At 40.8% G+C, this 14573-nt stretch overlaps 1 protein-coding gene across 1 annotated transcript in view; it reads right to left on the reverse strand.

Annotated features, from left to right (window-relative positions):
* Positions 1-14573, reverse strand: part of LOC126483655 (COP9 signalosome complex subunit 2) — a 96772-nt gene that overhangs the window by 71603 nt on the left and 10596 nt on the right. The window contains exon 3 of the mRNA XM_050106717.1: positions 5420-5545. Within this exon, the coding sequence (XP_049962674.1) occupies positions 5420-5545 (126 nt within the window). The remainder of the gene's footprint in view (positions 1-5419; positions 5546-14573) is intronic.

Here is a 14573-nt window from a genome sequence, read left to right on the forward strand (position 1 = left end):
TGTTAGTAGTATTTGTCATGCTCTCTGTTTTGGCAGAAAGTATATCGTGCCTGGCCTTGAGGATAATATCTGGCTGCTGAACAAAGGTACTGAACCTGATAGTCTTAAGTCAGGTTGAAGAGTTTAAGCTAGACATTTTGAATACTGTTTGGGTCTGGCACTTTCCAGCTTAATGTTTATGCTACTGCCACAGTGGCAACTTATATAGTGATGATGTTGTGTTCCACTTCTTACGTTTGTTTCACTATTTCCTTCTCACTTTTATCCAGATGTCAATTGGGTCATAATTCACTTCTTTTTTCCACACAGAGCAGGCTGTTCCAGCTTAAGATCCCTGTGCTGAGCTGCAGAGCGTTGTCACGTGCTGTTAACAAATGGGCCAGCAGCCTGTGGCATAGTAGTTGCAGGGCAAGCCTTTTGACCTGCCTGCCGCACCTTCAATGATTGCCAAAGTCTTACTCTTAATGGCTACGAGATAACAGTATGCTACCTTGGGGAAATGGGAAGTTAAGAAAATAAATAAGAAACAACTATTTTAAAAGACATTGCATACGTTTATTGGGCATCTGAAATTACACTTTTTTTCCACAACAAGAGTGGAAGTATCAAGCATCAAAGTGTTTGCAGTGTTAATGTGGACGATAGCCTTCAGTGTCCCATCCTGAAGAAAAGATTGTTCCTTGGTTTTTATTCTTTTCATTGCAGAGAAAAGCTCTCACTAGAATATGTAAAATCAAAACATGCACATGATCTGTGTGGCATTTTTGTGGGGCTTCAGAAATGTTTTTTGCTGTAATGAACGATACCACCATAAGAAATCCAGTTTGCTGTAGTATTTGTTTTTCAGCAATGTTGAATTTTGGAGATCAATAACTACCAACTGGAGCGAAGATGGTAAATCATTGTGTGAAACTGATAAAGGCGTGCAGAACAATTTCATTTCCATTTCAAAAATTCAAGCTCTCAAAATCTTGATTTAAAAGATATGATGAGCTGCCTTATCTCAGCTTGATAATCACTGAAACTGGTACCATCAGGTAATTTTAAATAAGTGTGACACCTGAACAAAGTTAAATTCCTTTACCAATCTGCCTCTCAGACAAACTTGACTTTCCTATGAACACACTGATTTAGTTGTATATGTCAACTATTAGCTACTCTTTACCCTGCAATGACAGATTTAAATTTATGTCCGATGTCAATTTAACATCGTTTTGGCAACTAATTTTTTCCCCTTTCATTTCCAAAAAGAGATTTATTTCCTCACTAATGGCAAAGAAAACATCAAGCACTTCTCGTCAACTCTGCTAATGAACTGTGCTGCTAATGAACTGTGCTGTGTTTAGGTATGGCCCCACACTATGTTTCCCCATCTTTCAAGAATCCTTTTGAATGGTGGTGATTTACATCACGATGACATGCAAAATTCACACACCTGACCACAACTTTCATTACACCACTTAGTTCCACTGTTTCAGCACACACTGCCTTCTGGTGAAAAAGTCCAATATCTTTTTTCTAATCCATTCACACGTTTTCTTTTCAAAAGAGAAGCCAAACCTTGATGACACCCCCCACCATTTGTGGCACACTGTCCGTGGCTACAGAATGGAGCTTAGCCCGAGGCAAATTCATAATGTCCACTGATTCACCGACAGCTAAAAAAAAATATCTAGCCCTGTTGCAGTGTAATCGAATGGTACCACATCCGGCCCCATATTGACACCGTGCACAAATATTGAAGGTTGAGCACAGTCACATACATCAGTGACTTTGTCAAGTGCTAATGAAAATGCAACAAAGGTATTTACTTTTTTTGTGAGTTGTGGCTAAATTCGCTTCGAGGTCAAGGATTCGACGAGACACTGTATGCTTTGAAAGGCAAACCCCTTCGATTACCTGCAGCCGCCTTTGAAACAAACATTCTTCAATTGCTACCATGCACAATTTTACAAAAGCCGCACAGAAAACAGCTTGCCACTCATCACTATAAATAATGTGAGCAACTTTGTAGCTTGCACAAATTGCTGCTCAGTTCTGTTTTCTTCACTGTCATTCACCTGAATAGTATAAACTCATTACAGTACATGAACTATGCTGTTTATTTCTATAACTTCTGACCTAAGAACTATTTTTTTAAACTTACATCCCCAGGTATGTTATTTTTAAGGCTGGCTACAAGCTCTTTGCTTGTTTCACATCCTATCTGTTCGTAATGGGCTGTGTGAAGATGTGCATAATGACACTGTATGAAGTACTTCTTAGCAGAATTAAATACTTTGTGACATATGAGGCACTGCAGGACGTCCATCTCTCTCAATTTAAAAAAGTATTCTTCAATTGAGGAACAGGACTTCCCACAACCGACCGTAGTTCCCACTGAACACAGAATTCTTGCGTCAGCTGTGGCGTAACGTGTCCAGGGCACAGTGAGTTTGCTTTCCCTTCCACATAGGCTTCAAGACTCTGCATGTAATGCTCCAGAGTGTTCCTCCTCCCAGGGGTACTGTTAGAAAAGCCTTCCTAAAATTTCCTGTACTATTAGTGAGACATCTTTTCCAAGGCGGTATGTAGTCTCAATACATTGTTCATATACTGGCACTATCTTTCCACCTGCTTAAATGTGTTGCTGCATAGACAACTGTCTAAACTCAGTCAAAACTTAAGTGCATTTGTGACAGGTACTCTGGTATAATGGTGATGCTGTGCTTGGGGATTCACAGCATCTATAGGAGATATTCCTCTGTATTCCATGACTGCTGTATTGAATTTAGCTCTGAGGTTTTCAGTTCTTTTCCATTACATACTTCCCCAGTGCTGGTATTGGTATCAGGCCTCTCATTATCTAGTCTGTCTGATCTGCAATTCTCTGTTGCAATGCTTTCCAAGAAGGATACAGGTTACTAAGGGCACATGCAGCTCCGCTTTGTAGCCGAGATTAGTGTCGAGTTTAGTGATAAAGAAATAGTGGTGCTTCATGAATACTGCACTTGCAGTTTTTCCAGCCTTTGTGAGTGCTGTCTGAGCTGTGGTTGACTGGAGCCATCAAAAACACATTTAGCTGGTGGCAATATGGGCTAACGGTGTTGGGTTCTCTTCCAGTGCGACAGTAGCCAATTCCACCAACCTAGTGGCTAGCTAACTGGAACCCTCCCCACCACCGAAAGCTCATATATTGTCATCTCCTGTAGCAGCTCCAAAGACATGACGGCAATTCTGTGAACACACCTTTTTCCAAGGTTTGTTAGTGTTTCACAAACTCTTCTACTACTACTATTACTACTACAACATCAAGAAACATCATCAGAAATGTGTTATCAATGCAATATTACTGTAGTGAGGTGTAGCCTAAGTTTCATTATTTTCTGCATCCTTCCTTTTGTTATCTACTATTTTTACTAGTTGACACTTCTCCATTTGTCAGCAGTTGATGAGTTAAGCAGTTAACATTGGAACAACAGACCTGACACTTTTACAGCGGTGCTGTAAATTTTGATACTTGCATAAACATTACCAATTTTGAGTTTATCTTTTATGGTTATCAGTAAAAAATGACAGTATGAACATTGTTTAATTTCAATGCAAACTGTTTATTCAATTCTTTTTATTGCAGTATGTTTCAAATTATTGCAAATGGCAGTAATCCAAAGATGGTTTTCTTATTATTAAGACAACCTGACACTGCAACTTGATGTCTGTGCACAGGAAATTTTCCATTTTCTTTCTGCAGGCAGTTTTGTAGAACTTATCATAAAGGTAGCTCCTCTTACAAGATGTGCATATCCCTTGATTTTTTATAGTATGTTACAGTGCTGTTTATATTACAACATTTCTGGGCAATTATTTTTTTTCCATGCTGTGGCGGTACTAATACCTGTAGTGATCCAAGGTGTCTTTAATGACTTGTCATTATTAATTTTGTTATCTTTTTACTAATTTCAAAAATGGTAGCTGCTGGCTTACACCCCTCCCATGACTCCTACCTACCACTAGAGCTCTCCTTTTCCTGTTGCGATTTTCACCAATCTTATTAGAAGTTTCTTAGTAGTCTTCTGCTGCATCCCGTATTTCTCTACATCTGTACTCTTTGGGAATAGTAATGAATAAACCTGTTTAATTTATGATGTATTTTTAACTACCATGAGGTATAAGTTGGTAAACATGCATGCCAATAAATCAAGAGAAACAATTATACATGGTAACTATATTTGTTTACCAGTAGTATACGTCTTTAATAGTGTCACTTTAAGGATCAACAGAATTAAAGCCAATTAAGCTGAAGTGCTATTTTTGAATTTATAATGAAATAGAGAAAGCTTTTGACAATGTTGACTGGAATACTCTCTTTCAGATTCTGAAGGTGGCAGGGGTAAAAATACAGGGAGCAAAATGCTATTTACAATTTGTACAAAAATCAGATGGCAGTTAGAAGAGTCGAGGGGCATGAAAGGGAAGCAGTGGTTGGGATAGGAGCGAGACAGGGCTGTAGCATATCCCCAATGCCATTCAATCTGTATACTAAGCAAGCAGTAAAGGAAACAAAAGAAAAATTCGGAGTAGGAATTAAAATCCATGGAGAAGAAATAAAAATTTGAGGTTCGCTGATGACATTGTAATTCCGTCAGAGACACAAAGGACTTGGAAGAGCAGTTGAACGGAATGGACAGTGTCTTGAAAGGAGGATATAAGATGAACATCAACAAAAGCAAAGCGAGAATAATGGAATGTAGTCTAATTAAATCGGGTGATGCTGTGGGTATTAGATTAGGAAATGAGATGCTTATAGCAGTAAATGAGTTTTGCTATTTGGGGAGCAAAATAACTGATGATGGTCGAAGTAGAGAGGATATAAAATGTAGTCTGGCAATGGCAAGGAAAAAGTTTCTGAAGAAGAGGAATTTGTTAACATCGAGTATAGATTTAAGTGTCAGGAAGTCATTTCTGAAAGTATTTGTATGGAGTGTAGCCATGTATGGAAGTGAAACATGGATGATGAATAGTTTGGACAAGAAGAGAATAGAAGGTTTTGAAATGTGGTGCTATGGAAGAATGCTGAAGATTAGATGGATAGATCACATAACTAATGAGGAGGTATTGAATAGAATTGGGAGAAGAGGAGTTTGTGGCACAACTTGACAAGAAGAAGGGACCGGTTGATAAGACATGCTCCGAGGCATCAGGGGATCACAAATTTATCATTGGAGGGCATTGTGGAGGGTAAAAATCATAGAGGGAGACCAAGAGATGAATACACTAAGCAGATTCAGAAGGATGTAGGTTGCAGTAGGTACTGGGAGATGAAGCTTGCACAGGATAGAGTAGCATGGAGAGCTGCATCAAACCAATCTCTGGACTGAAGACCACAACAATAACAATGAAATAATAGTTGAGGAAAAGTGTGGTATTCAGAATTACTTACGTTTTTGGATGTGGAAATATAATCCAAAATAGAATTGATTGACTTCTCACTATGATTCCTAGTGACTGCACTCTTTATGTACGTTAGAAGTTGTTTGTATCGTGCCATCATTTCCTTGTAGTTTCCCTGTAATGTACATAAATGAAAGAAAATATCAATTTAATTAATATGTAAAACAACTACTGCAACATGCATACTTGATTACATGGATAATATGGATAATATAATAGCAACACTTTACTCCGTTATGTCTTAACAGCCAACCTTTACAGCAGCAAAAGCATTCTTAAAATTTTGAACAGATAATCCACATATGCTGCTTTTAAATATCTTGTATCCTATCTATGGTTTTCGTAGTGAATATCAGTCTTAGCGAGGGCAGAATTTTGTGAAATTTTGATCTTCAATTTTAATAACAACAATGAAGACTACAAATACAGGGCGATTCATGAAGATAGGCAAATATTTTAATATGTTATTCTACAAGTAAAACTAAAGGAAAAAAGTTCATATAAACATAGGTCCGCAAATGATTAGTTACGGAGTTATGGGTAATAAAAGATTTTGCCAGAAATGTAGCCACTTTGCTAACACAAAGCCATCACAAAACTGTACGAGGTTAAAGTAAAGCAGGCTTTCCATTTATTTTGTTGTCATTGGTCTGGTGAATCGAATAAAACGTGTCAGACATGTATCTGCAGTAGTTTTCCAGAATATCCAGAGAAGCAAAGATTATTATACAAGTAAATTTGTTTACTTTCCATTAAGAATATACAAACTTTTATATTATTGCTGGCAGCATCAACCCGAAGACTATAGACAGGACTAGTGAGAAAGGCACCTTTGGCTAAACACATACCACAATGGTGGACCAGGTCCAAGAGCAGCAGTGTGGAGCCATAATCCAGACAGGACAGAATTAATGCCCGATAAAGGCAGAGAAGAGTCTAATGATTCGCACCTCAAGAGGTGTGGGCATGGAAGCGAAGGGCATTGAGTTTACAGAGATAGCAAATTTTCAGAAGCCAGATATGAGGCAACCAAGTTACCTTGTTGTCAAAAAGAAGACTCAAGAAAAGGAACAGGGGGACCACAGTCGGGCACTGGACATCTGTGTAGAGCTATCGTCAGGACTGATCATAATACGGCAACAAATGCGTCACCCATGATTTAATAGGGGGCAGAAAATTTAAAACTATGTGAGCGTGTCCACACACAAGTGTACCAGATGGTACCTGGAGCTGTTGTTACGCAGAGGCCACCAAGTGGGAACCAGCCCAAATAAAGCAAACATCCACATACAGAGCAGGGGTGATCAGTGCTCTGACAGGCCAAGAGAACATCAATAGCAATGAGCAAAAGGACACTTAATATCGAGCCCTGTGGAACACCATTCTCCTGGGTCTGTGGAGAGCAAAGAACATTGGCAACCCAAACTCAGAGTGACCCGTGGGACAGGAACTGGTGAATACAATTGGGAGGGGGCTCCAAAGACCTCACTCACTGAGTGTAAGTAAGATGTTATAGTACCAAGCTGTGTCATAGGCCTTATGAAGAGTGAAGAAAACTGTGATAAGATGGCGGTGCTGAGAAAAGGCCTACTGAACTGTGGTTTCCAATTAAAGCAGATGATCTATCAGAGACCATCCCTCCCTAAAGCCATACAGCTAAGGAGGTAAAATATCCCAAGATTCGAGGACCCAACTAAGCTGACAAGCCACCATCCATTCAAATAACTTTCAGGGGACATTGGTTAGACTGATAAGCCGGTAACTATTGAGGGATGACAGATTCTTAGCAGGCTTAAGGACAGGAACCACAACCTGACTCTCTAATGAGAGGATCAGATGACTTGGAGCCAAATACAATTAAACACTGGAGGAAATATTGCTACTGTGGAGGACTCAGTCGTTTAAGAAATTGGTTACATATAGAATCAGAGCCAGGGGCTGAATCATGGGAAGAGGAGAGGGACAGAAGAAGTTCCCATCCAGAAGATGGTTTCCTATTGAACCCCACCTGACAAGGGATACAACTTAAGAGGGAAGCTTCAGCCCATTGTTTCCAGAGGAGGAAGGCAGCTGGATAGGTGACTGATGCCAACACTATTGCAAGATGGATCGCAGCATGTTCCGCGAGAACCGATGGATCCCTACAAAGGCCACCCAGAAGGACAAGGCCTGGGATGGAAACTGCCATTGGCAATCTTTGAGGGTGCGGACTGTACCCCACACCAGTGATGAGAGGACAGAAGAACCTACAGAAGAGTCAAAATGTTCCCAACACACCCACTTGCTCTGTTTGATTAAGTAACAGGCTTTGACAACAAGACATTTAAAGGTAATAAGATTGGCAGAGGACGGATGCTGTTTACGGCATTGCAAGGCCCAACAACGATTACAGATGGTGATGACAAAAAGTGTGCTCCACCACAGGACCAACCGGCAATGAAAGGAGCCAGTCAAGTAAGGGATGGCAATGCTGGCAACGTGAATAATTGAACTGACATCAATGAAACCTGATAAAAAGGGGGTGAACACAACCTGGGGGTATATAGAAACCAATCAGTGCAATGGCAAGCCCAGTGGAGCAATCTGACCAACAGAAGGTGGGAAGGGAATGAGAGAATCAACGGGAGCTCATCATTATCGCAGTGGTCATCATGTGGTGACCAGTGTAATGAAAGGAGCAGGGAAGGGAAAGTGGGCGAAAGATCTATGACAGAAGAAGTGTCATAAGTGACACTGAAATTGCTAGGGGAACCATCATTAAAAAGGTTGCAGTCTGCAAGAAACTGGTTTACGAGGGGACCCCGATTAGATGAAAAGTGCTGCTTCATAAGGAGTGATGGGCATTAAAACCCAAAGGAGGAAGAAGGGAGGGGGTAGTTGCTGAAGCTGGGAAGTCTGGATATCAGGCATAGGTGGCCTGTTAGGAGGGGGATAGAGATTGCAAACCATGACTGCAGTGTAAACCCATGAAGGTTTGATGGGTGAGCATCAGAAAACAGATTCCTGGAGAACAACAGAAGCTGCTGAGTAAAAGGAAATAAAGGATTGCAATGCCAGAAGGTGATGGTAGCATCCATTTCAATTCCATTGAATAAACACGAAATGGGATCAATTGTCAGCTAACTATCCGTCAGCAACAAGGATGGGATGATATTCAAATACAAGAGGTCCGACTCAAAGAATGGAAAATCCAGGACAGAATGTAACAATATTATGAGAACGAAAGTTGCTACTTCCCATACAACGGAGAATCTGAGTTGCAGATAGGCACAACAGTAAGACTCACAATTATAGCTTTTGGCCATTAAGGCAATTGTCAACAAGAGACACAATGGACCTGCAGTTGTTGCTACAATGGTCACAGGCACAAAGGGCTGCCAATTGGATGATAGAAGCACATTTGATCAAAAGCAAACCTGACAACATCTCAGACAATCCACTATGCCAAACTTGTCTTCAACAGTATCCACAAAAAATAATGGCTTGGTGGTGATGAAAGTGTCCACCTGGTGCAGACAGGTAGCATGGAAAGGGTTTCACCCTAAGCTGGCGACCCTGGTTCACCTGCCAGTGTGTAGCCAGGGAAGGGAAGGATGCAGGAGTATAAGAAGCAGCAATAAAATATCCATTGTCAACTAAAGAGATGGCCAGAGAGGAACAGCCAGATTGAAGCTTAACACATTTTATAGTCATAGCACCTCAATACCAGAACTGATCAGAGGCTCTTTCCAAGGTTGACACACAACCTAGCAAAGGACTGTCAGACAAGGCGGCTATTGCTGGGAGTTCCGATGCTCCACTCAGACTTAGGTATCCGAAGTGTCATCCCTGTGTTGTCAGAGGGCTCAACCATAATGGTACATACTGACTCCACCACTTGGACTGGCTTCCATGCTATCTAACATTATAGGACATTGGCATCGAGGAAAAGATGGAAGAGACAGGAAGGCCACACACCGAAGATGTTAAGCAAAGTGTCCTTCCCCAGTTGGCTCACACTACAGAAAGAAAATTTAGAAGGGGAGGCGAGACCCCCAAAGGGGAACCAAAAAAAGTCAAAATGAAACAGCAAGAGAGAAAAAACAAACAAACAGGAGTGCCAGAAAGCACAAGGATAGCCAGGCCGATGTAAGCAAGGAAACCAGGAGGAGGGAAGGATGGAATAGAGAGCAAAGAGAGGGGAAGGATGGAACATAGAGCATGGAGAGGGGACAGGGAGAGAGAAGGACAGGGAAGGGAATACAGCCCTGGAAGGAGGAAAGGGCTGAAAGGGCTGCAATACCTTAGGGCATCATGTGCACCCTACACGAACTCATGAAAGAGCCACAAGCCCCTTCAGCGGGGGGCATACAATGTACCATGGTGGTAAAGAGCAGGTCAAGATGAACAATCTGGTGCAATACATTTGTGGTTTATCAAGCCAGGAAACTATGACAAACTGGCATACAAAAAACGACCTAAGTTACAATGCATGTATGCCACAGGAGATTTTCAATAGTCTCTCTTTGTGCAAACTTGGTCTTAGAGAAAAAAATGAGTAAGACTTTTTTTTTTTGAAATTTAATGTACTTTAATTTTGAAATGGGATACGTTTTCACTAGAGGCCACATTCTTTATGAGTTATTCCAGAAAAATGCACAAACATCACCTTTAAATGCGACCCCATCCCACGCTCACCCCTCCAACCCCAACTGGAAAGGATGTTTAGTATGTTGTTCATGGCACTCCCTCCTAGGACTGTACAAAACTTTGTGACTACGCAAATTATTTCCAACATTCGACCTTTTTTGTCATCACCGACTGGGCTGTTACGCAATCGGCTTAGTTGGCTGTTACGTTAACACCATTAATTTTACTTTCCCATGAGAACAAGGAAATACAAGACTTGTAAACATTGTGCAAAAACTAAGTAAATTTACAATTCGATCCAAAATCACCCTTAAAAGCACTGTAGTTTCATGGTAAGATGCCCAGACAAACAATGCAATTTAATTGTTCATTTCGTACTGTTAAAAGTCACTAGCTACATAAATGTCAATTTTACAATTTGTAACTATGAGTAAGCCAGTGGCTTAACAACTGTCTAGTCAATGAAAATCAAAAGAAGGTTGAATATGGGAAAATTAGTGTAGCCTCAAATTTTTGTACAGTGCTACAAATAACGTACTAAAAATCCTGACCAGTGGTGGCTGATTAGATGGTTTGAGGGGGAGGGAGGTGGTTTGAAGGTCACCTTCCTTTCCATTTTTCTTTAATAAATTTAAAATGAGAGTCTGTGGTGAAAACTTATCACAACACAAAATTAGACTACATTAAATTTCCTACAGTAAAAGTCCTATTCATTTTTTCTCTAGGATCAATAGTTTGCATAATGAGAGCAAGAGAACAGTGAAAACTTTGTGCATGCCAGTTGTGGTAGTTTCCAGAAGTGCCCTGTATCAACTCATTCGTCTCAACTTCCTCTACACCACTGTGATGTGTTCTAAACAACTAGCATTTACCACTGTGTTTATAGTTGCCTGGTCTATACTAAGGAAAATGTTATTTAGCTTAATCGTAGGAACCCAGTACACAGCTTCACAAGAAAAGCAAATACAATTTACATGTCATACGCTACACTAGGAAATCTCTACCACCATTATAAACATCTTTGCATCTATGTCTATACTCTGCAAATCACTGAAGTGATGGCAGTGCAGAGGGTACATTCCATTGTAAACACCCCCCCCCTTCCCTCCCCCGTTCCATTCGTGTACGGAGCACAGGAGATAAGACTGCTTAAATACCTCTGTGCATGCTGTAATTAATCTTATCCTCACCATCTCTACGGGAGCGAAACGTAGGGGGTTTGTAGTACAGGGTGGGTGAGACTTTGCTCCCTAGTTTTAGATGCCCATAAGTTTTGCGATTGTTGATATTTATTAATGAATATAGTTGTGTTTAGTTACAAGACACCTGAGAATATTTTGACCATCCATAGCATCTACTTATGGTGAATGACGAGATGGCAGGAAAGTTAACTTTACAAGAGTTCACCCAGGTTGCTTCGTGGTTTGAAGTGTGGTGATCTAGCCCTTGTTCAACGATTGTGACGGGTGTTCATGGCGCTCAGACCACACTTGATGCTGAAACTATTAGGAATCACACCAAGCTATTGGCACCTGGCTCAGTTGTTGATAAACCACAAAGATGATGACATTCGGTGTGACCTCCAGAAAATGTAGTGGCAGTGAAGGACATTTGCACACTAGGTCCTGATAAATCAACACTCCAGTCAGCTCAAGCGAATGGAATCAACATGCACACAGTGTAAGTTCTACATTTACATCGATACTCCAAAGCCACTGTACGGAGTGTGGCGCATGGCACACTGTACCACTACAAGTCATTTCCTTTCCTGTTCCACTCACAAATAGAGTGAGGGAAAAAACTTCTGTATGCCTCGATATGAGCCCTACCACAGTTCCCAAATGCTCATTCCATTTTTTATCACTTTGCAACATTACGCCCAGATATTTAAATATCTGACTGTGTCGAGCAGGACACGAGTAATAATGTATCCCTACATTACAGGTATAATTTTCCTACTCATCTGCATTAACTTACATTTTTCCACATTTAGGGCTAGCTGCCATTCATCACACCAACTGAAGATTTTGCCTAAGTCATCTTCTATCTTCCTACAGTCACTCAACTTCGACACCTTACCATACACCACGGCACCATCAGCAAACAACAACAGATTGCTGCCCACCCTGTTGGCCAAATCATTTATGGATACAGAGAACAACAACAGTTGTATCACACTGCCCTGGGGCACTCCTGATGATACCCTTGTCTCTGATGAACACTCGCCGTCAAGGACAACATACTGGGTTCTATTATTTAAGAAGTATTCAAGCCACTTGAGTATGTGAACTTATTCCATATGCACATACCTGCAATGGGCATTGTCTCAAATGCTTTCCGGAAATCTAGAAATATGGAATCTGCATGTTGCCCTTCATCCATCATTCTCAGAATGTTTGTTAAAGGACATGCTCTGGAGATCTCGTTATACTTAGAAGTTATCATTGAAGGACTACAACAGGCGGATGGTATACGGGGAAATTATGCTGTCATGGCATAACAAATTATTTGTTCAAGCACATTATTTGGAACGATGAGTTGGTGTTTCACATTGGGGCCCTCATCAATCCACACAACTACCATTATTGGGCAGAAAAATACAGGAATAGCAATTGAAAAATCACAGAGTTGGCCAAAATTGACAGTCTGGTGCAGTACACCATGGATTGTCTCACTGGCCCATTCATACTGTAAGACACCATGAACCAGTATCACCAGGTGCTGAATGAATACATAAGGACACTGACAACACAGTGGGACAATGTTGCAGATTTCCTTTTTCAGCAAGACAGAGCACCACCTTATTTTGACAGCATCGTTCATGACTGACTTAACGAATACTCTCCAGGATATTGGCTGGACAGCAGGGACCCCAAGAATGGCCTCCAAGAAACCCGACCTCACCTCTTGCAATTTACTGTGGGGTTTGGCGAGAGAAGAGGTATGTACCTGTGACTTTCCCACAGAAATCAACTTATGACATTCCTATATGTTTACGTTGTTTGGATGACAACACAGGAGAGTATGTGGGATTTTAGTGCAGTTCACATATTCTCATGGTCATGAGAACCAACTGAAACTTGTTCCGTATGCAAATATTCATTAATAAAATATATATGGGCATTTAAAACTAAGGCACAACTTTTCACCCACCCTGTATATTCCTAGGGTCATCATTTAAAGCCCGTTCTTGAAATTTTGTTAGCAGAAGTTCTCGGGATAGTTTACATCTGTCTTCAGAACTCTGTCAGTTCAGTTTCTTCAGCACCTCTATGACACACTCGGGTGTCAAACAAATCTTTGACTAATTACGCTGCCCTTCTCTGTATCCATCCAAAATCCCCTGTTCATCCTTTCTATTATGGGAGCCACACACTTGAGCAATATTCTATGATGGGGAACACAAGTAATTTGTCTCAGTCCCCTGCTGACTGATTGCATTTCCCCAGTATTCCACTAATAAACCAAAACCTGCCACTTGTTTTACCCTCAGCTGAGCCTATGTGGTCATTCCATTTTGTATCCACACTATGCTTACACCCAGGTATCTGTACAAGTTAACCAATTCCAACTGCAACTCACAGATATTGCAGTCATAGTATACTATATTTTTTTATTTTATGAAGTGCACAGTTTTATATTTCTGAACATTTAAAGCATGTTGCAAATCTTTGCACCATTTTGAAATCTGATCAAGTTATGTCTGAATATCTGCACAGCTTCTTTCAGAGAGTACATCACATGCGGAAAGTCTGAGTTTACTATTAGCCTAATGTTATCCACACTGTCATTACTATACAACATGAACAATAAGTTTCCCAACACACTTCCTTTGGGGACACTGAGTTATTCTTACACTTGTCTATAATGCTCTTTCCAAGATAGCTTGCTGTGTCCTCCCTACCAAAAAGTCTCAATCTAGTAACAAATTTTGCTTGTTATCCCATACAATCATACTCCTTATAATTAGACGATGATGATGATGACAATATGTGGGCGAGGGCACTAAAGAGCAAACTCACCAGCGCCTTGCATGAATGATACACTCTGATAAGCCAAAACATTATGACCGGGGCCTATTGCAACGTTGGATGCCACCTGCTGGTGCCGCGGGCATGTGGACGCAGTAATAATAGTATGTAGGCAGAGCAAACACGGACAGGAGATCCCCCTAGCAACAATATGTGCTACAGAAGGGGAAATCCACTGAAATAAACAACTTTGACAAAGGGCAGATATTATTATACAGAGCCTGTGAATGAGTATCTCAAACAGTGAAGCTAGTCGAATGTTCACATGCGACTGCTCTGAGTATTTACGGAAAGAGGTAGAGAAACTACCACAAGGTATTAAATGGTTGGATGTCCACAACTCTTCACAAAAGATGGGATTCGGAGGCATGTCTGTTCTCTAAAGTGGGATAGATTGTGATCTGTGGTATCTCTGCCAGAAGAGCACAATGCTGGTGCAAGGGTAAGTGTTTCAGAGCACACCATTCATCGAACATTGTTGAA

Source organism: Schistocerca serialis, chromosome 6 (genome assembly GCF_023864345.2).
Source record: "Schistocerca serialis cubense isolate TAMUIC-IGC-003099 chromosome 6, iqSchSeri2.2, whole genome shotgun sequence".
Taxonomy (NCBI): domain Eukaryota; kingdom Metazoa; phylum Arthropoda; class Insecta; order Orthoptera; family Acrididae; genus Schistocerca; species Schistocerca serialis.